We start from the raw sequence: 23,896 nt of genomic DNA, 5'->3' as shown, positions 1-23,896 counted from the left end.
ATAAGAGCGTATTTGACCTTATCTTCCATTAAGTGAATATATTTTGTTATATAGTGCAGTGCAAGTGGCTTGAGTTGTAATATATTCTGGATTCCAAAGGAACTTGAGCATTTTTATAAATTTGAACTCGTGAATGTTTAAAACTCTCTTAAACAGGAATTACATTTCGAAGGAGTATTCAGTTAGCCAAGAAGGCTTGGATCTCATTCTGTATGTAGCTAAAAAGCCATTAAGTCCAAGTATGCTAGAAAAAGTCTTTATGCTTACACGGGTTTGGAAGGGAATGTGTCAAGGGGAAGCAAACATGGAGCCATTCATCTCTTGGAGGTGGAGATTGGTGGGGTAGAAAGTGAGGACAGGGGAGCCCTGTCACTGTTGTGGGAGGGAAAAGAGGAGGTGAGCACCACAGTGCAGGAGATGGGTCAGGCATGGCTGAGGGCCCTGTCAAGCACAGTGGTGGGGAATTCTTGGCTGAGGAAGAAGGTGTACATTCTGGTTGCCCTCTTATAGAAGTTGGCATCGTCAGAACAGACAATGGAGTTGGAGAAACTGGGAGAATAGAACAGAAAGCAGAGTGTGAGGTGTATAGTCAGGGTAACTGTGGAAGTCCACTAGAAACAGCCTTCCACAGGGACAGTTCCTCCACGACAGCTTGGTCCACTTCTCCTCCATTCTCAATACCTCTCCTCAGCCCCACAGCACCTTTGCCTGCAACCATAGAATGTGGAACACCTTCCTGTTCACTTCCTTCCTCCACACTACCCAAGGCCCCTGCACTTCACTCAATTTAGTGTATTGTATTCAGAGCTCACAATGTGTTCTGCTCTACACTGGAGATTGGAAGCACAGACTTTGGATTGCTTTGCAGAACAACTGCATTCTATCCATAAAAAGATCCCAAGCTTCCTGCCGCTTGTCACTTCAACACACTGCTGTGTTCCCTGGCCAACATCTCTGTCTCTGGCTTGCAGCAATGTTACAGTGAAGCTCAGGGGAAGTTAGAAGGACAGCATCTCATTTTCCACTTGGGGGCTCTACAGCCTTCAGAACTCAATGTCGAGTTCAATAATTTTAGGGTCTGAGCACCTACATCGCAGGCCTTGTCATCAAACTGGTTGCTACCACATTCAACTCATTGTCAGCCACTAATCGTCCTCTTTAGCAGCTATTCATTCTCCCAAGCTGACCTTTACCCATTCCTTTGTCTGCCCAACTGTTTTTCTATCTCTGGGCTCTATTTCCGCCTATCATTCACTTCTGTCCCCACATCCCAGCTTCATACCAACCTTGACCTGGCTAAGGTAAAAACAATAACTGTAGATGCTGGAAACCAAATACTGGATTAGGTTGATTCTGAAGAAGGGTCACTGACTCCGAAACTGCTTTCATTTCATAGGTGCTGCCAGGCCTGCTGAGTTTTTCCAGCAATTCCCTGTTTTTGTTTCTGATTTCCAGCATCTGCGGTTCTTTGGAGCTTTTTTTACTTATACTGCGGGCTTTTTCAGATGTCGCAGGTAACATAAGCAAACACCACAGTTCTCCAGTATATCCAGGAGATTGTTAAGAGTCTTTAAACTAGCAACATGTGTACTGTATCTACGTCTTTATGGATAGTGTAAAGCAGGACAAGAGAGCAATAAGCTTCGATGCATTGCGGAATTTCTGAAAATGCAAAGAGCTACAGATTGCGCACAGATTGACTTGCACGCTCCCTATGACCATCTTTATCAACCAAATGGGATTCCATTCTGTTAGCTGGTTTGAAACTTCTGGCCACACATCACACTGATCAGCGGCTGCTGCAGCAGATTGTTCATTTCATCCTGCGCCAATCCCTGTGCTGCTTTAAATTCACACACATCCTACAGTTGACTAGTGTCCTTCCAAAAAGTATTTTCCTGTTGTTTGGTCGCAAGATATACTTCATTTTTGAGAAATGCTGACTGCCCTTATTTGGTATCATAAGCACTCACTGTCTGTAACCATCACTTTAAAGATGGCTGCCAACAGGTAACACCGGCTGCCCATATCTGAGTAAAGTGATTCAGCAGCGCAAGTATTGTGTCCTGCCTGTGTAAACTGAGACAGACACCCGCAAAAGGCAGTCCATTCTGGATACAGAAAGTCCAAGAATTTTGGGCCAATGGGCTGAGAAATGGCAGATGGAGTTTAATTTAGATAAATGTGAAGTGCTGCATTTTGGGAAAGCAAATCTTAGCAGGATTTATACACCTTAATGGTAAGGTCCTAGGGAGTTTGCTGAATAAAGAGACCTCAGAGTACTGGTTCATAGCTCCTTGAAAGTGGAGTCGCAGGTAGATGGGATAGTGAAGAAGGCGTTTGGTGTACTTTCCTTTATTGGTCAGAGTATTGAGTACAGGAGTTGGGAGGTCATGTTGCAGCTGTACAGGACATTGGTTAGGCTACTGTTGGAATATTGCATGCAATTCTGGCTCCTTCCTATTGGAAAGATGATGTGAAACTTGAAAGGGTTCAGAAAAGAAGGATGTTGCCAAGGTTGGAGGATTTGAGCTATAGGTAGAGGCTGAATAGGCTAGAGCTGTTTTTCTGGAGCATTGGAGGTTGAGGGGTAACCTTGTAGAGATTTATAAAATCATGAGGGGCATGGATAGGATAAATAGACAAAATCTTTTCCCTGGGGTGGGGGAGTCCAGAACTAGAGGGCATAGGTTTAGGATGAGAGGGAATGATATAAAAGAGACCTCCGGGCCAACTTTTCACACAAAGGGTGGAACGTGTATGGAATGAGCTGCCAGAGGAAGTAGTGGAGGCTGGTACAATTGCAACATTTAAAAGGCATCTGGATGGGTGTATGAATAGGAAGGGTTTGGAGGGATATGGGCCAGGTGCTGGCAGGTAGGACTAGATTGAGTTGGGATATCTGGTCGACATGGACGGGTTGGACTGATTGGTCTGTTTCTGTGCTGTACATCTCTGTGACTCTTAGACTCTAATTTAGATATGCAAATCAACATAAAGTACCATTTTGTGTTGTCCTAAATCATACCTCTGTTAGTTTCCCTGGTATCACAAATAGCGAACAAAAAATATCAGCCAGTAGCATAACAGTTTTATTTTTGTCAGACTTGATAAAGCTCACTCCTCAATTGTGATCAGATAGAAACGCCCACTCCAACATAGTGTACCACCTTTCCACTGCAGTTCCTGCAATAGCAGTTAGGGGTAACAAGAACAATGAAGATCTGTCAAATCTTGTTGCTTCAACTCTGTTGTCGTGCCTCTCTTGATATTAAGATAGTGTTTTTGCTGATGACTCAATTCAGGTGAAATTATTTGCTGCTTTGTTTTACTGAAATGGTTAGAAATGACAAGGTTCCTCATTATCCTCTTCCAAGAACTTACAGAGGAAAGGTAACCCCTTGTCCCACTGTAAAACTGAATTAGGATGTCATCTGGCCATTTACAGGATTGTGTGATATCCTGTACTTTGCTATAAAATATATTGGCAATTGGAAACCTTTACTTTTCTTGTAAGTTTTATGAACAAGTGAAGAAATTGTAAGCAAGTTAAGCCTCTGCCGAGGAACGTAATCAGTATTCATTTTTTTTGTCTCATTTATGTTTTAAAGGAAATGCAAGCCCTCGTTTTATACGCTGCACAACTTACTGCTTCCCCAGTACAGGAGACATAGCCAAACAATCTCAGATTCCGTTGGCAGCTGTCATCAAACCTTTTGCATCATTACCATCAAATGAGGTAAGATAATAACTGGGTGAATGTCATGTTAAGGCTCAGTTTCAAAGAGGACAGGTCAGACCACTTTGAGCTAATCACACTGATATAGATTTCTGCAGTAAATTCTTCTAATTATTTAAATTGAAATTCATCATAGTTTGTTAGCTCTAGCATGTAAAACGATAGTTTGGCAACTGTCAAGGTTAGTGGAATAGCCAGATAAGTGTAGCCAAAGGAATCATGAAAGCCTAAGTAGCTGATTAGTACTTGCTTCATAAGAAAACTGTAAACCAAAATAAAAGAAGTCATCAAATGAATCCCAAATGAGGAAATTCTGAAAAAGATTACACTTTTTTGTAGTTTTGACATTAATATGAATCAGCACCAATATAAATTAAACATGAATTAACAGGCAAACGATGCTTCAAATAGGAAGGTAAATTGCAATTTAACTAGTCAATACAATATCGTAATTTCTTTACTCAACCACATCAATGCCCACAAATATGTTACATCATGTATGGTTCAAACTGGGCCTCTTATAAAAGATCACACATCTATCCAATCTACCAATTTTGCCCTTGAATCACATTTACGCATATACCACAGTCCTACAGAACCTTCTTTACTAGATTCACAACAGTTGTAAAAGCACAGATTCCCCAAAGACTCCTTTGTTGATCCCTTAAACTAAGTTAAATGGTCATCTCAGCTCTAGCAAAATTAAGCAGTACGTTGTTCAGTTCTCAATCTCTACCTTAACGTTGTCTTCAGTATCCTGTTCTGTTCAACACCTGTTTCACATACACAGCTCCTTGTAGATGTGCTTCCTTTGTTCCCTTCTTGAATACAGCTATTCTTTTTCTTGGCCCTCTATTTTGAGTGGCCACGTGGCATTCGTGTGATTTTCTTCCTGTGGACACTGTTTCTAAGTGTCGCCAGGTCCATGAACAGCCCTTTCAAATATTCTTAAAACCACTTTTAGATTCCATAGATGTTTGTCATTTTAAATAAATGATTGGAAAATTAGAGATTTTTTTTACTGGATTGCTTCTGGGTCAAAGAGTGACACTGTTGTGTAACATTATAACTTGAAGCAGCTTTTGAAGGATTGATAATTGACATGGTTGTGAGTAACCAATTTACCCATTCACACTTAAAGTGAGTTTTTAATATTACTTTATTTATATTTTATATTATTTCTATTATTTATATTTAACTCATACAAATGAGAAACAGGAGAAAAAAATATTAGCCCATTAACAAACCTGTGTCTCAAATTATCCTCCCCCAATTTGAAGAAATAATTCTGATACAGTTTCTTCTTCTACCACTGTGGTCAGGATTGCGAGTTGAGAGCTGGTGTAAGACTTGGTTTTAAGAAAAAGTGCTTGAAACTGTATATTGAGCTATACAAAATAGATCACATCTGGATACACTTAAAAAATCGAAACAGAAGAGTGTAATCCAAGATCTTATCTGCTTCTCTCCAGAAGTATAGATGTTATGGGTGAATTTTAACACCCAGAAATGGGTGAGTCAGGGTTGAGGCAGGTGGTAAACCTTAAGCAATCTAATACCTGAGCCCTCCAACTCTCCCACTTCGAAGCTGAATGGAGACGGCACAAGGAGCAAACAGCCAACCCATAATTTAAATATCTTAGAGGCATAGCCTCTGAGTTAAGCTGTTTTTCAAGTTTTACTGTGGCTAATCAAATGTTCCAAGCTTTGGGAAACTGGCAGCTTGAAGAACAACTTCACAGATTCAGGGAGAATGCCTTAGCAGCAGAAGTGGAGGCACTTCCACCAAGCAGCTCTTGTAATCTAGTGGTAATGTCCCTACCTGTTAGCCAGAAGTCTTGTATTCAAGTTTCACATGCTCCAGAGCTGTGTAATAACATCTTTGAACAGGCTGATTTGCACCACCAAGCCCTCCAAATTCACTATCCCTTTAGACATTCTTCTTTATTGTCTCCAAAGTCTGCAGGGCTATGATCCACCTATCCTTCTCCCTCTCACCAAAATCTAGGATCAGACTTAGTTGTTTCTGAAGACTGCTTCAGAACCATTCCTATCGACTGTAAACCAGCAATTTTCCTGGGCTCCATGAAGTAAGTGAGCCGAAGTGGCAGGCCTGTGATGGAAGTTGTGGATTGAGTCCCGAGTGAGCAAGTTAGAACCTGGTTAGTGTTTTTAAGGTAAAAAGTCTCAGCCCTGTACATCAGAAGCAATCTGAATCTCTCTTTTTAGAACTGAATTTTCTGACTGCTTTGCCCAATTATCATACACCTTCGTCCTCCCACCCTCACCCTCTAAACCCTCTAATCTTCACTCTCGTTTGTTACCATCCCTTGTCGTCTTCACCCTCAGCCCCTCATTTTCATTCTAACTTCATCTCCCTACAACCTTATTCCCCCCACCTCACCCATTATGCACTTTATGAATGTCACTCAACTGCCAAATGCTAGCAGTTGGAGGCCATTGAATAACCCATAAAACACCCAAATGGAACACACCCTTCAATGCAGTTGTGTAAACAGAGTTAAGCACTTATAAAATGGTTAAGTGGCTGAAGACCAAAGACCCCACAAAACTACTCAAGAAAATAAACAGACTTTAGAACTGCTATCTCAACAGATGTCTAGACTCAACACATAAAAAGAAATTTGAAGACGATTCAGTATTATTCATTGTTATATGCTCAGTTTCAAGAGTATGAAATGCATGTTACCTTTTATCCTTTTTAATTCATCTGAAGACTTTTCTACATTGTACACTATTTATGTTTACTTGACAGCTTGCCAGTTGGCAAGATCAATAATCTGACAAACACTTTGTTTTCTGGGTAGTTACATCTTCTAAGTATAGCACTTTCATAATTTACCTTAATAAACAGAGATCCACCTCATGCTGCAGCATTTAGTTAAGAGCTAGAATTAGTTTTAAAATAGTTATAGAAAAGGATAAGGCCTTGTATAAAAGTTTAAAGTTCTCAATTGGAGGTAGGAAAATTTTCATGGTATGATACAGGAACTTTCAAGAGTTGATTAGAGTAGTCCATTCACAGGTAAAAGGTTGACTGGCAAGTGGGAGACTCTCAAAAGTGAATACTAAGAGTTCAGAGGCATTATGTTCCTGTTAGAGTGAAGGGTGAGGCTGGTAAGAGTAGGGAACAATGAATGAATAAAGGTATTGAGCCTTTAATCAAGAATAAGAAGGAGTCCTATATATAGGGGTGGCATGGTGGCACAGTGGTTAGCACTGCTGCCTCACAGCACCAGGGTCCCAGGTTCAGTTCCAGACTCGGGTGACTGTCTGCGTGGGGTTTGCACATTCTCTCTGTGTCTGCGTGGGTTTCCTCTGGGTGCTCCAGTTTCCTCCCACAGTCCAAAGATGTGCAGGTTAGGTGAATTGGCCACGTGAAATTACCCATAGTGTTAGATGAATTAGTCAGAGGGAAATGGATCTGGGTGGCTTACTCTTTGGAGGGTCAGTGTGGACTTGTTGGGCCGAAGTCCCTGTTTCCACACTGTCGGAAATCTTTTTTTAAAAAATTTAATATAGACAACTGGAACCAAGTGAATCTCTTCAAAATTATAAGGGGCATTCTTAGAGGGAAATCAAGAGGATCAAAGGGATATGAGACAGCCTTGGGATATAAGGTTAAGGATAAATCAGAGATTCTACAAGTACATTAAGAGCAATAAAGCAGCTAGTGAGAGAGTAGGGCCCCTTAAAGATCAGTGAGGTCTTCTATGTTTGGAATCACATGAGATGGGAGGGAATATTTTGTCAGAAAGATTTGGAGGCTAGAGAACTTGGGGAAATAAATACTCATGACTTGGAAAGCAGTCCATATTACAGAACAGGAAGTGCTGGAGGTCCTGAAGAAAAAAGGTGAATAAATCTCCAGGACCTGATCAAGTGTATCCTAGGACATTGTGGGAAGTTGGGGAAGAAATTGCGGGGCCCCTAGCAAAGATGTTTGTATGATCTACCAACACTGGTGAGGTGCTGGAGCCTGGATAATGTGTGTTAATTTAAGAAATGCTGTAAGGAGAAGCATGGGAGCGAGACCTGTGAGTCTGACATTGGTGGTTAGTTTATTAGATTAGATTACTTAGAGTGTGGAAACAGGCCCTTCGGCCTAACAAGTCCACACCGACCCGCCGAAGCACAACCCATCCAGACCCATTTCTCTTCACCTACTACCATGGGCAATTTAGCATGGCCAATTCACTTAACCTGCACATTTTTGGACTGTGGGAGGAAACCGGAGCACCCGGAGGAAACCCACGCAGACCCGGGGAGAATGTGCAAACTACACACAGTCAGTCGCCTGAGGCGGGAATTGAACCCGGGTCTCTGGCGCTGTGAGGCAGCAGTGCTAACCACTGTGAGGGATTTGCGTGGGAAGTTGACTCTCTCTCAAACAATTAAGATGTTTGAAGACATAATGAAAAAGATTGAGGGCAGAGTGTAGACATTGTTTGCATGGAGCTTAGTAAAGCCTTTAACAAGGTTCCACATGGTAGATGAAATACTAAAGTTAGATCTGTTGGGATCCAGTTCGATAGAAAATTGGCTTGACAGTAGGAGACAAAGGGTTTTGTTGGAGGGTTGTTTTTGGACTGGAGGCCTGTGACTAGCAGTGTTCCACAGGGATGGGAGCTGGGTCCATTTCTGTTTGTCATTTATATAAATAATTCGATGAGAATTTAGGATGCATTGTCAATAAGTTCACCAAATGCTGATATAGTTGACAGTGAAGAAGATTGCAAAGGGATCTTGATCAATTGTGCCAATGAGCTGAGGCACGTCAGATGGAGTTTCATTTGGATAAATGCAATGTATTTTGGTAAAACAAACAAGGGCAGGCCTTATACAATTAATGGTAGGCCCCTTGGTAGTTGAACAGAGAGACCTAGAGGTTCAGGTATACAGTTCTTTGAAATTTGCATCTCAGACTGGGTGGTTAAGGGCCATTGAGCTCATTTGCCTTCATTGCTCAAAGCATTGAATATAGGAGTTGGAACATCATGTTGAGGTTGCGCAGGACATTGGTGAAGCCACTTTTAGGGTACTTTGTACAGTTCTCTGGTTGCCCAGTTATAGGAAGGATATTATTAAATTGAAGAGGACTCAAAAAAATTACCAGGATGTCACCAGGAATGGAAGGTTTGATTTATGTGGATAGGCTGGGACTTTTTTCACTGGAGCATAGGAGATTGAGGTTTTAGAGGGTTATAAAAACATGAGGGGCGTAGATAGTGTGAATAGCAAAAGTCCTTTCCCTAAGTGGGTTAGTTAAAAATTAGGGAGCGCATTTGTAAGGTGAGAGGAGAAAGATGTAAAAGGGACATGAGAAGCAACTTTTTCTCTCACAGGGTGGTTTGTATGTGCAATGAACTGCCAGAGGAAGTGGTAGATGAAGGTACAGTTAAAAGATTTAAAGTTACATGAATAGGAAAGGTTTAGAGGGATATTTGTCAAATGCAGGCAAGTGGGACGAATTTAGTTTTGCAAACGTGGTCGGCAGGGACAGTTTGGACCAAAGGCTCTGTTTCCATGCTACATGACTCTGAGCCAAAACCATTTGGAACTCTCACCATCTCCAATTCATGGCTCACAAGTCCACACAGCTAGTATAATACCCATCAACCCAGTCAGGACCATTAACATTCAGCCCCAATAATCAGGTCACTCCTCAGTCTTTATTTTATGAAAAAAACCCTGGCCTGTTAAATCTTTCCTGATTATTATAACTTCATTGCTCTAGTATCATGGTTGTAACTATTTTTTGCTGATCTTATGTCTTCATACCATTTTCTTTTATTATTTAGGTAGAACTGTTCATAATACTACATATTCAACATAATTTTCCTATATTTCAATTCTATTCTTCTAGAAATGAGCCCCAGTGTTTAATTTTGCCTTTTTTGATGGCCAAGGAATCTATATTTAGTAATTTGTCTGTCCATATTCCGAGATCTTAGAGCTTCTCGTACCATTTAGGTAATTGGAGCTGAGGTTTAGTGTGGATTTGGGAGAGATTAAAATTGATGGAATTGACAGAGCATTGTGAAGCTAACTTTAACCTCTGTACTCTATTGTATAAAGTAATACATGTATATCCAACTTGGAAGAGAGATTCTCTATTAGGATAATTGATAAAACCTTCCATTGAGAGATGATAAGTTGTGCTTTGATGGTCAAAACTGTTAAGAATTACCTAGTCGAGCTCAGGAGCTCCCCTCTGGCACAGGAGGCTCTGCTGCATTTACTCACAAGGAGCACAACTTATTGGCTTGTTTTGTCTCTTGGCTGTCTCCTCAGTCAGCTTTAATCACTGAATTAGAACAGTATCAAAACAGACATTTCTGAGTTTAATGATGGGTCCGTGGGTTTCGTGGGCTGCCTGAAACTTCCAGTGAGACTAGGAGCCAGCACATTGCAGGATTTGAGGGGGCTGAAGCTGTTTCTGGGAGACATGCCAAAATATATCACAGCTGTTTTCTGGGCTTCATTTGGGAAAAAGTTTGTTGTAGTTTTGCTAAGACGTTATTTTATATGCCTTGGAGGTTTGCTTTATCTCATCAGGTTCTGTGTGACCAATGTTGCCTTAGATTGGACTTTAAATAAGGAACAGGATGACCAGGACGAGTGCCTGCAGCTGTTGGTCACAGACTGTAACTGTAACTGCACAGGAAAGAGGAGACTCCAAAAGAGGTGAAAACCATCAGAGCTGGCAGGCAGCATGAGGGACAATGTGAAGGGCTCAGATTCAAATTGGAGAGAGAAGAAAGAATGAGCACAACGCACCCTGATGTATCCAAACTGATGCCCAGATATACTCGCTCACTCACACGCTCATGTACCCTTACTCTCTCACACCCACTCACTCTCATCATAGAGGGTTCATAGGTCACTCTGTCATCCTGACTACCAGCCTTCAGGGAAGCTCTGTCTCCTGGGAATGAAAGAGTCACATTTTCCCTTCACTTCCCGAATCCAACCTTGTTTTCCCTTTCCATTCATAGTTAGACCTTCTCTTGCAATCCCACTTCTCTGTCCCTTTACTATCTCCTCACCTCCCAGCAGACTCACTGTCACCACCCAGTGTACAATCCTTGGCCTGAATGAAACTACTCAAGTTTCTATCAACGGACAGTTTTCTTCCACATTTGCTTCTGATAGACATAGCAGTTTTGCAGTCAAATAGTGGCGCTAGAAAAGCACAGCCAGTCAGGCAGCATCCGAATGCAGGAGAGGGTCGATGTTTTGAGCATAAGCTCTTCATCAGGATTGTGGGGGGTGGAGGGGGGGAAAAAGGGGGCTAAGAGATAAATGGGAAGGGGTGGGGCTGGGGGAAGGTGGCTGGGAATGCGATAGGAAGTTGAAGTTGAGGGCCTTGGAACCCTCCAACCACACAGAATCAATGTCAATTTCACCAGTTTCCTCATCTCCCTTCTCCCCACCTTATCCCAGATTCAACCCTCCACCTCGGAACCACCCTCTTGAATGACCCTACCCGTCCATTTTATTTCCCACCTATCTGCTCCCCCCTCCATTCAGATCTATCACCATCACCCCACCCCCCAACCTTTATCTACCTATCACATTCCTAGCTACCTTCCCTCAGCACCAACCCCCCCTCCCATTTATCTCTCAGCCCTCTTGGGAGGGGTGCCCTTCCACATTCCTGATGAAGAGCTTATGCCTGAAACTCGGACTCGCCTGCTCCTTGGATGCAGCCTGACTTGTTGTGCTTTTCCAGCGCCACACCTTTTGATATTGGTCTCCAGCATCTGCTGTCCTCACTTTCTCGTAGTCAGTTGTGCAGCCGTGAGACCTGAGAACATGTGTTTGCGTCAGGGCCTGTTTAATTTAATACTAGGACCTGGCTGCCCAGATGTGTACAGCCAGATTGAGAGGCTGACAAGTCTGTCTTCAGTGCCACAGCGCAGCTCAAGAGGGAGAGTTTTAGGGAAAAGATTTCAGTAGTTCTGAGAAGAGTGTGATTTGGGATCAGGAAGAACATTGGGGCATTCCAGCAGATAAGAAATTGATGGGAGGAACTGAAGAGATTGGAGAGGTGAGAAAATTGCAGAGGGTTTTGTGGAGTGGGGGGAGGAGGGGGAGACGGTGGTCATGGGTTGGAAAGGATTGATATTATTAGTAGGGTTGGAGAATATTGACAGTTGGGCGAACTTTGGGCGTGTTGCAAATGTTGACAGTGTGGGTTGGAGAGCTTGCGGGAAAATTTGACCCAAGTGCATCATTTTTGTGGGAATTAGGTTACTTCCAGTAATGCAGTGATGCATTTAGAAATTGCAAATGCCTGAATCAACAAATTGCCATCAACTTATTTCATGTTTTTCCCCCAATTTGGGGAAGTAAAGTCCTTGGCAGATTACTAAAAGTTGAAAAGAACCAGCTATGAAACTTATGAAGTGAAGGATGACATCTTAAACATTCATTCCCCACTCCAGTTCTTCATTTTGGGATCACTGTTAACAATAACCATAAATGCAAACATAAAGGTTTATCCAAATGAACTTATTAAAGTTTGTTTTGCAAATTGTGAAACTATGATTGGTATTGTCATAAAGGTACATTGCTATAAGATTAAATTAAATAATTTAAATTTATTAGACCTTATTATTTTCATGGAATTGTTTTGAGCAAATTAAGATTACATTAATGAGCATGCATTCAAGGGATATAATGTTTATGCTTGTGACATAGATGTTTTAGCAATGTATACTTCAGCCTTTTCCCGATTTAAATATTATATTTTGATTTCAAATATATTTGAACAAGCATATTTGGAGAATTTCTTTTCCAATTTTTTGGAACACTATTCAAAAGAAATGTATTCAATATGCTGTGCAGTTCTAAGATTAACTCTTATTTGGCAATGCTTAATTTGAAAGTCAAAATGTGTTTGTAGCAAATTTTAAGCTCTAGAAATCATAAATTATACAGTATAGTAAGAATTTAATTTACATATTTGTTTCACATTTAGCTTAAGCAAACAAAACAACCAAAAATAAACAAATCCCTAATAACCACAACAAAGCAACTGAGCACCTCAAATAAGTAATTTAGGAGAACAAAACATACCTTAATATAAAAGAATAGTGTAGGAAATTTCCCTGAATGAATCTGTCAGATGGTTATCTTGTTTATTTTCATTTATTTTTGCTTCTTGTAGCAACAAGAACAAATTAGTAACAAAGTAGTTTTAATTTAAGCAACATGATAAAGACTTAAACTGAACATGGCCAGCACAGATTTGTAATAAGGATATAAATATTTCAAAAAATTGAGTAGAGTTCTGTGAGGAAATTGGAGTTAATACTTAATGTACGAGGTGGCATGGAGTTGGAGCGAACGATGTCAATATAGGTTTCACTGTTGGAGACGTGCAAATGAAGATAGATTCAGCTTTATCTTTTATTTAATCATCTTATTCTTAAACAGTTCAAAATGGCACTGTATTTCGGCGACAGTTGAAGCTTTTCACTGCAAGTGACAGTACATCAGTTAATTCAGTAAATCACTCAGTTCAATTCAATAAAGTGACAGATATTGTGCTTGTGAATTTTCAAAAGATGTTTAGGATAGCACGCAAAAGGCCTGCTTATAAAATTAAAGCATATAGTATTAAAGGAGATGTGGTAGAATGGATATGACATTGGTTAAAGGACATAGTTGAATGGTAAATAGATGATTTTCAGAATAAAGTGATATAAACATTGGTGTCTCTCAGGGATTAGTGCTGGCAACAGCCATTAATCAGTGGACTCTACAGTCTCTTCCTTGTTTCACAAGGCTTCGTCTGGTCTTTTTAGTAGTGCAAAGGTTTACTAATGGATTGAAATGCATCTTGAGCCTTTCAAACGGTCTTCAGAAATCATGTTGCTCTAATATGACATTCCCGTTTAATTGTCTTATACCTTTCATTTTACTTGCATTGAAATTTTAAGTCTCACTCCTAGCATATTTCCTATGTGCAACTGATTATGTTAGTAACTATATTAAACCAACCTCAAGAAAAATTAGAATGTCCTTTGTTTTTTACTATTAACATACACTTGCAGATATAATTGAGTGTGTGTTCATTAAAATAAATATATGCTACTTTAGAAGATGAAATAGAAGTTGAAGAAAAAGATGTGAAAATGTGCACATGTGATCTGCATAGCAATTAATGGTTTTTTGATATTGTTTGCAAAACAAGAAGAGACTTGGCTTAACATGCAGTTGGTTTAATGTGCATCATGTGGGAGTTCCGTGCTTACGGTAATCAATAAAATCAAAGCATTTTTTGCTCAGGCACAAAGATCTGTTAATTTTTTAACGAGGAAATGAAGGTAAACTTTTAGCCCTGGCACTGCAATTACATTTTGTCGTGGGTTTCAATTGTTCTCTTAATATCAAATAACTCAGTAAAATAATACAATGTAAAGTTTTGCCTTTGATGCTTAGGTTTGTAGTTTTTTTCACTACAATCTCCAATCTTAGTTTTGTGAAGGACAAATAGACCACAATTGTAATTATTAGAACACTGTAGATTATTTTTTAAATGCATTTGTGAGTGCATGGACAACCTTCTAAAACATGAAAGGTGCAATTTAAGATAACACAGGAATTCAAGTAGCCATTAATCTGTAGCCATTCTTGAGGGTGCTAAATGACCTGCTAAGGCTCCAATTTGACGAGCACTCGCATCTAGTCTGTAATAGATTCAACCAAGCCTCAAGTCATGGACACTCAATGTTGTTGATGTGTGAACTGTTTTTTTCCCTCCTCAATTTTTTTTATTCTAACTAACTTGCATAACTCCTCATGAACTGTATTTTAGAATTTAACTGGAGAAAAGTGAGAATGTGATTTCTTCAGTGATCAACAAACCAGCTCATGGAGCCATTAAAATAATCTTCAGAATTGATAATAAATTATGAGAATCTGTATGTTCTGTTTGTCGTGATGCTGCTAATTGATGAGACAGACTTTGCTATAGATTTTCTGTGTTATTGTCGTGTTCTAAATTTGAGACAGCAGATAAAACTAAACATCACCCTACAAGGCCAACAAGGACTGAAATGTCCTTTAACTCTTGTGAAATTGAATAATCTTTTAGAGCTGTTGCTTGAAAACATTTAAGATCTTGTCTTTATTTGAGTTGTTTTAAAAACAACATTGTGATAAGTATTACTGTCTGTCAAAGCTGACAACTGGGTGTCTTTCTTAATTATATTTGGGCAGCCATGTGTCACAGTTAAACTGAATTGCTATGGAGATGTAAACAGTGGATTTTATTTATATCTCCATGCCTGTTGTTGGTATTTATAGAGGATTATTATCCATTTGAAAAGTTTGAACTGTTAACAATTTCAGAAGTTAGGTGATGTATAATCTTGCATGCAAGTGTATTTTTACCTCCTATGAGTGCCTAATATATTCCTTATATGAAAGTGATTATGTTTAAATGAAATGCTTGTATTTTCCAGATGCAAATATTTACTTAAAGGTATTTCCTTGCCTTGGAAACCAATATGTTATTGAAGTAAATAATTATAAAGCATGTCTTTTGTTTTCCCTTTCTCTCCCTGTCTCTCCCAAAGTCACTGATTCTTTCTTGGGTACAGGTCCATGAGCAAAGACTGTTATCTGGTAACACTTTTTTTTGTTAATATGAACCTTAAATATTTTTCTCTGATACTGCTAGACAGTGGGTAATTGCAGGCTGTGGACAATGGCAGCAAGGGTTACAGAATAATGAACAGGAGTGAGGACTCGGGCTGATTTCCTCCTCCCACTCCAATATAGCACTCCAAGGTCAGTTGTCTACCTCAGTTGCCTGGCTGAAATTCTGTCTTTTTTTGAGACCATCATATATCATGAATCAAACCTGGCACTTTTTGGTTGATATAATTTCATATTACATTTGGTCAAGTTAGGAGGAAGTGAGGACTGCAGATCAGAGTTGAGACTACCGTGTTGGAAAAGCACGGCAAGTCACGCAGCATCCGAGGAGCAGGAGAATCGACATTTTGGGGCATAAGCCCTTCATCAGGAATGAGGTTTGTGGACCTGGAGGGTCTGAGAGATAAATGGGAGGGGGTGGGAAAGTAGCTGAGAAAGCGGTAGGTAGATGAAGATGATAGGTCGGGGAGGGTGGGATTGGATCGGACAGATGGAAAAGGTGATGGACTGGTCAGGAGGGCAGTGCCGAGTTGGAGGCTTGGGACTGGGATAATGTAGGGGGAGGGGAAATGAGGAAGCTGTTGAAATCCACATTTATCCCATTGCAGGGTCCCAAGGTGGAATATGAGGCGTTCTTCCTCCAGGCGTCAGGTGGTAACAGTTTGGCGGCGGAGGAGGGCCAGGACCTGCATGTCCTTGACAGAGTGGGAGGGGGAGTTGAAGTGTTCAGACACGGGGCAGTGGGGTTGATGGGTGCATGTGTCCCAGAGATGTTCTCTGAAATGATCTGCAAGAAGATGTGCCAGAGATGTTCTCTGACACGACCCTCACCAGCCCAAACCCCACTCCTGGCACATTTCCCTGCCACCGCAGGAAGCGCAAAACCTGCGCCCATACCACTCCCTTCACCTCCGTTGAAGGCCTCAAAGGATCCTTCCACATCCGACAAAAATTTGCCTGTACCTCTACCAATGTCATCTACTGTATCAGTTGCACCTGATGTGGTCTTCTGTACGTTGGGGAGACAGGACATCTTCTCATGGTTAGTTTCAGAGAACATCTCTGGGACACCTGCACCCACCAACCCCACCACCCCATGGCTGAAAACTTCAACTTCTCCCTCCCGCTCCAACAAAGACGTGCAGATCCTGGGCATCCTTCACTGCCAAACTGTTACCACCTGATGCCTGGAGGAAGAATGCCTCATATTCTGCCTTGGGACCTTGCAACCACACGGGATAAATATGGATTTCAACAGCTTCCTCATTTCCCCTCCCATCACATTATCCCAGTCTCAAGCCTCTATCTCGGCACCCCCCTCCTGACCTATCCATCATCTCTCCCATCTATCTGCTCCAACTCTTCCCTTGACCTATCACCCTCTCCCTCATTTTCATCCACCTATTGCTTTCTCAGCTACCTTCCCAACCACACCCCCTCCCATTTATCTCTCAGCCTCCCTGGCCCACAAGCCTCATTCCTGATGAAGGGCTTATGCCTAAAACGTCGATTCTCCTGCTCCTCGGATGCTTTCTGACCTGCGTGCTTTTCCAGCACCACACGCTCGACACTTGGTCAAATTACTCAGGTTAATTAATGGAATTCTGCTTATAGTGTATGCATGTTTGCCAAATATATACTTGTGTGAGTAAATACAAAGGAACCTTAATTATCCAGCAGTCAATTATCAGAATTTTGGATTATTTGACAAGGTTGCAAGGTCCCAATGCTTGGCTAAACTGTGCTATCCGGCATTCGATTATCTGAACATTCAGTTACCCAAAGAAAATACTCCCTGCCTGTGGCATTCAGATAATTGAGGTTCTTCTGTACTACCATAAATACTGTGACTAATTTACCATGTCTTTAAGCGAAATACCATTTGTAATCTTTTTTAACTGATAAATCCTCAAGGACATCCAACCTAATATCTTGGCATTATTAGAATTGGAAACCAGTCAGATTGAAAATAGCATTCTAGTCAGAAGACTTGCTGGTTGAGATTAGTCATGTGAAGAAACAAAAGACTCTATTTCAAGGTTTTCTGAGTACACCAAGTTTGTAACTTAAATAAAAAATAGAAGTTTATTACTAATAATCGAACATCAGCAAACACAGATAAACAACAAGGCAATCTAATTCATGTCTATGATCTAAGTTCAATCTTCTTTTGATCAGAAACCTCCCCCCCTCCCCTCCCCTCCCCCCCCCAACTCTCATGTTGACAGACTCATTTAAGGAATAGATTTAAAAATAACGAAGTTTACCAGCTCGCTTACTATTTTAATGATGAATACCAGGCCTTCATGAAATCCTGTTGTATTACAGGTATGTAAGACTGTGTACTTTTCTTGAATTCCAAAGTCACCAGTCAATGCAAACAGCTTCAGAAGACTTCCAGAATTATTCACCCACTGTTTACAGACTGGGATTCTCTTCTCAGAACATTCAACAAGTTGATTACTGGTGTGCAACAAGAGAGAGAGCAGAACGAAAGCAACATGGTCAGGAAGTTTTTAAAACATGCAATTGTTTGCTGCTCAAAATCTAGTCAGAACCAGTTCACTCTTTGCTTTCTCCTTTTTTTTCTACATTCTCTGAGGTTGGCTGGCTACTGCTCAGCTATCCCTTGATTCGCCAATTCAGCATCCAACCAGCTGTCAGTTCCTGAGCAAAGCACCATCTTGGTGCTGAATCATCTACAGTGTCATCTTATATTTTCAGGCCACTTCCCCACAGTAAACATCTGTCTTTGTTCTCTCCTTTTTAAAACAAAAAGCTGTTGAACAAAGTTAAGTTCTCAACTTTAACACACGGTTCTAAAAATGAGAAATATAAAACAAAATTAGTGATGGTCTCGACAAACTGTAAATTCACTGCATATATTAAGTGTCTAGTATTATTGCACTTAGTTTCCTTTAATTTTCTTATAACATATTTACGTCACTTTAGTATGTCTGTTCAAATTTGTTGCACAACCTGCAAGGCTCCAACTGAAGTATGAAATATCCTGTTTTCAGTATATGATAGGATCAGGGGTAAGTCAGCACAGTAGGGGTTCATCCAATGCATTTGGTCTGTGAAGATGGATCCAGCTGGTCCTACTTTGCCAACCTTTCACCATAGTTTTAAAATGAACTTCTCACTGGTATCTTTGCATTTGGCATGAATAAACTAAAGTAAATGTGCATCAGCTTACAAGTTGACTTTTCTACATGGAGGCAAATTTGATAAAACTAGAAAAATGTGCCTTCAATTTTGCAATGGTTAACATGCCTGAAATAGAGCAAATTTAGAAACCTGTTAGAGAGATGATACTTCTTCTGTTGGGATGTGATAACTTAGAATTCCCTTGGCTGTCTGCCAGATACAGTTTCTATTCTGCATTAATATTCAAAATTCAGAAATGCAGCAAATGTTAGCCAAGTTAGGGTGTACCATAAGATATAGGAGCAGAATTAGGCATTCAGCCCATGATTCAATCATGGCTGATATGTTTCTCGACATCATTCTCCTGACTTCTCTTCAAAACTTTTGATCCTCTTACTAATCAAGAACCTATTTTCCTCTGTCTTAATTACACTCAATGACTTGGCCTCCACAGCCTTCTGTGGCAATGAGTTCCACAGGTTCACCTTCCTCTGGCTGTTCTCCTCCTCTCAGCTCTAAGGTTTATTCTGAGGTGGTGCCCTTTGGTTCTAGTCTCTCCTACCAATAGGGATAAAGTCCATTCTACCCAGGCTTCTCAGTATTCTGTAAGTTTCGGTGAGCTCTTTCCTCATTCTTCTAAACGCTAATAGAATACAGGAGCAGAGTCCTCAACTGCTTCTCAGGTCATGCCCTCCATCCCCCGATTATTCTTATGAATCTCCTCTGGAGCTCCTCCAAGACCAACACATCTAATCTACTACCCTAAAACTGTTCACAGTAGAACATAGAACATAGAACATAGAAGAATACAGCGCAGTACAGGCCCTTCAGCCCTCGATGTTGCGCCGATCAAAGCCCACCTAACCTACACTAACCCACTATCCTCCATATACCTATCCAATGCCCGCTTAAATACCCATAAAGAGGGAGAGTCCACTACTGCTACTGGCAGGGCATTCCATGAACTTACGACTCGCTGAGTGAAGAACCTACCCCTAACATCAGTCCTATATCTACCCCCCCTTAATTTAAAGCTATGCCCCCTTGTAATAGCTGACTCCATATGTGGAAAAAGGTTCTCACTGTCAACCCTATCTAACCCCCTAATCATCTTGTACACCTCTATCAAATCACCCCTAAACCTTCTTTTCTCCAATGAAAACAACCCAAAGTGCCTCAGCCTTTCCTCATAGGATTTTCCTACCATACCAGGCAACATCCTGGTAAACTTCCTCTGCACCTGTTCCAGTGCCTCCACATCCTTCCTATAGTATGGCGACCAAAACTGCACACAATATTCCAGATGCGGCCGCACCAGAGTCTTATACAACTGCAGCATGACCTCAGGACTCCGGAACTCAATTCCTCTACCAATAAAAGCCAGTACGCCATATGCCTTCTTCACTGCACTATTTACCTGGGTGGCAATTTTCAGAGATCTGTGTACATGGACACCAAGATCCCTCTGCTCTTCCACACTACCAAGTAGTCTACCATTAGCCCAGTAATCCATCTTTTTATTACTCTTACCAAAGTGAATCACTTCACACTTAGCTACATTGAACTCCATTTGCCACCTTTCTGCCCAGCTCTGCAGCTTCTCTATATCCCGCTGTAACCTGCCACATCCTTCCTCACTGTCTACAACTCCTCCGACTTTCGTATCATCCGCAAACTTGCTCACCCAACCTTCTAACCCTTCCTCCAGGTCATTTATAAAAATGACAAACAGCAATGGTCCCAAAACAGATCCTTGCGGAACACCGCTAGTGACGGCACTCCAAGATGAACCTTTGCCATCAACTACTACCCTCTGTCTTCTTCCAGAGAGCCAATTCCTAATCCAAACCTCCAACTCACCCTCAATGCCATATCTCTGTATTTTCTGCAGTAGCCTACCATGGGGGACCTTATCAAACGCCTTACTAAAATCCATATATACCACATCTACCGCTTTCCCCTCATCTACCTCCTTAGTCACCTTCTCAAAGAATTCAATAAGGTTTGTGAGGCACGACCTGCCCTTCACAAAACCATGCTGACTATCCTTGATCACATCATTCTTATCCAGATGTGCATAAATCCTATCCCTTACAATTCTCTCTAAGACTTTGCCCACAACAGAAGTGAGACTCACTGGCCTATAGTTACTAGGATTATCCCTACTCCCCTTCTTGAACAAGGGAACCACGTTTGCTAGCCTCCAGTCCTCTGGCACTACTCCTGTCGACAAAGAGGACACAAAAATCAAGGCCAATGGCTCTGCAATCTCCTCCCTTGCTTCCCAGAGAATCCTAGGATAAATGCCATCAGGCCCAGGGGACTTATCTATTTTCACCCTTGCCAGAATTTCCAACACCTCTTCTCTACATACCTCAAAGCCATCCATTCTACTTATTCGTGCCTCAGTATTCATATCGACAACAATGTCCTGTTCCTGAGTGAGTACTGACGAAAAGTATTCATTCAGCGCCTCCCCAATCTCTTCAGCCTCCACACGCAACTTCCCATTACTATCCTTGATTGGACCTATTCCTTCCCTAGTCATTCTTTTATTCCTAACATACCTATAGAAAGCCTTAGGGTTTTCCCTAATCCTACCAACTAAGGACCTTTCATGTCCCCTCCTTGCTGCTCTTAGCTCTCTCTTCAGGTCCTTCCGGGCTACCTTATAACTCTCAATTGCCCCTATTGAACCTTCACGCCTCATCTTTACAAAGGCCGCCCTCTTCCATTTAACAAGGGATTCCAACTCCTTATTAAACCACGGCTCCCTCACACGACCCTTTCCTCCCTGCCTGATAGGTACGTACTTATCAAGGACACTCAATAGTTGCTCCTTGAACAAGTTCCACATATCAATTACGCTTTTGCCTTGGAATCTACTTTTCCAATCCACACATCCTAAGTCATGCCTCAACGCATCATAATTTCCCTGCCCCCAGCTATAACTCTTGCCCTGTAGTACACACTTATCCCTCTCCATCACTAGAGTAAAAATCACCGAATTGTGGTCACTGTCCCCAAAGTGCTCACCTACCTCTAGTTCTAATACCTGGCCTGGTTCGTTACCCAGAACCAAATCCAGTATGGCCTCACCTCTTGTTGGCTTATCTACATATTGTGTCAGGAAACTCTCCTGCACACATTGCACAAACACTGACCCATCTAACGAACTTGAGCTATAGCTTTCCCAATCAATATCAGGAAAGTTAAAGTCTCCCATAACAATCACCCTATTACTGTCACTCTTCTCCTGAATCATCTTCGCAATCCTTTCTTCAACGATTCTAGGACTATTAGGAGGCCTGTAAAAGACTCCTAACAGGGTGACCTCACCTCTCCTCTTCCTAACCTCAACCCAAACTACCTCAGATGGCAAATCTTCGTCCATCTTCCTTTCCACCGCTGTAATACTATCTTTGACAAGCAAAGCCACACCCCCCCCTCTTTTGCCCCCACCTCTGACCCTACTAAAACATTTAAACCCTGGAACCTGCAACAGCCAATCCTGTCCCTGATCTAGCCATGTCTCCGAAATAGCCACAACATCGAAGTCCCAGGTACCAACCCACGCTGCGAGTTCAACTACCTTATTTCGTATACTTCTGGCATTAAAGTATACACACTTCAAGCCACTCTTCTGTTTACAGGCACCCTCCTTTAAGATTGATGCCATATTCCTAACCTCCCTACACTCTAGGTCCTGCACCCTAAAGCTACAGTCTGGGTTCCCATGCCCCTGCAGAGTTAGTTTAAACCCCCCCCAAGAGCACTAGCAAACCTCCCCCCAAGGATACTGGTGCCCCTCAGGTTCAGGTGCAGACCATCCTGTTTATCGAGGTCCCACCTTCCCCAGAAAGAACCCCAGTTATCCAAGTACCGAAATCCCTCCCTCCTGCACCATCCCTGTAGCCACGCATTTAACTCTTCTCTCTCCCTATTCCTCGACTCTCTATCACGTGGCACGGGTAACAAACCAGAGACAACAACTCTGTTCGTTCAGACAACAGTGTTCCAACTGTTGTCTGAAGTCTGACTAGACCCTGATATACCATCCACAGTACAACTCTGCTCTTGTATTCTAGCTCTCTTGAAATGAATGCTAACATTGCATTTGCCTTCCTAACTACCAACTGAATCTGCATGTTAACCTTAAGAAAATCCTGAACTAGGACTCCTAAGTTCCTTTGTGCTTCAGATTTCTGAAGGTTTTCCCGGACACTGTCTGATGTTGTGTTCCTTCTGCCACTTCTTTACCCATTCTCATAGTCTGTCCAAATCAGTCTTTAGTCTTCCCACCTTCTCAACATTATTTGTCCCCGCTACCTATTTTTGTCATCTGCAAACTTAGCAAAGATGCCCTCAGTTCTTCATCCAGATGTATTAATGTATTATGTGAATAGTTGTAGCCCCAACACTGACCCTTGCAGAACTTCTCCAGTCATCAGCTGCCATCCTAAAAAAAGAATCACTTTATCCCAACTCTTTACCTTCTGCCAGTCAGCCAATCCTCTAACCAAATAGATCACGTGCAGGAGCTTTCGTTTGTCTAACTTGCTCGTTACCTACTCGAACCATTCTGGCAGATTTGCCAGGCTTGGCTTCCCCTTGACAAAGCCATGCTGACTCAGCCCTGTTTTATCATGCACTACCAAGTCGTCCATCATCTCATTCTTAATAATCGTTATGGACCAGACCAGACCCTTCAAATCATTTCAAGAAGGTAGCACAGACCCTAACTTTGCGAGTTGTTTTAAACAGGTATGAAGTAGATATTTCAGATCAAACCACTTAGCTTTAAGCAAAACAGCATCTATTTACAAAATTATTGGATGAAATACAAGTAACAGAAAACAGAGTATTTTAACCTCTCCAAAAACCCAACTGATCATCCCAACTAAATGATGCTATTCCAACTACTTGCAACAATTCCTGTAAACCCCCCTTGGCACAAAAGGTAAAGTCAAACACTGGGTCTTACAGGAGAGAAAGAGTACTAGCCTGGGCCTGCTTTTTTGGGTCCAACAGCTTTTTCCACACTAGTGCTAAAAATCAAACCAAACCAGAGAAAAGCCGAGCTGTGAGAATGGCCACTCCTTTCATTGTACAAGTGTTTTTATTTTAAAACTGAAAACCCTTCTGCCTGAGGCAGTATTTGTTAGCTATTATCAAATTGGCCTGAAAACACTTCAACCCCAGACATTTTGGAGTCTGTGTCGTTTACGACTTGTCTGGGCAAAAAAAAAGCCAAGGACAGCATAACCTTATTGAAATATCTTCTTCCCAACAATGGACTACAAAGTTTTACGA

General features: G+C 41.4%; 1 protein-coding gene across 3 annotated transcripts in view; it reads left to right on the top strand.

The window, feature by feature from the left end:
* sec24d (SEC24 homolog D, COPII coat complex component) overlaps positions 1–23,896 on the top strand; it is a 210,362-nt gene that overhangs the window by 52,468 nt on the left and 133,998 nt on the right. For all 3 annotated transcript variants that reach the window (XM_072589129.1, XM_072589119.1, XM_072589137.1), the window contains one exon: positions 3,612–3,739. In XM_072589129.1, the coding sequence (XP_072445230.1) occupies positions 3,612–3,739 (128 nt within the window). The remainder of the gene's footprint in view (positions 1–3,611; positions 3,740–23,896) is intronic.

Source organism: Chiloscyllium punctatum, chromosome 1, assembly GCF_047496795.1.
Source record: "Chiloscyllium punctatum isolate Juve2018m chromosome 1, sChiPun1.3, whole genome shotgun sequence".
Classification (NCBI taxonomy): domain Eukaryota; kingdom Metazoa; phylum Chordata; class Chondrichthyes; order Orectolobiformes; family Hemiscylliidae; genus Chiloscyllium; species Chiloscyllium punctatum.
The sequence above is the reverse complement of the archived record's forward strand: the minus strand, read 5'-3'. Positions and strand labels throughout refer to the sequence as shown.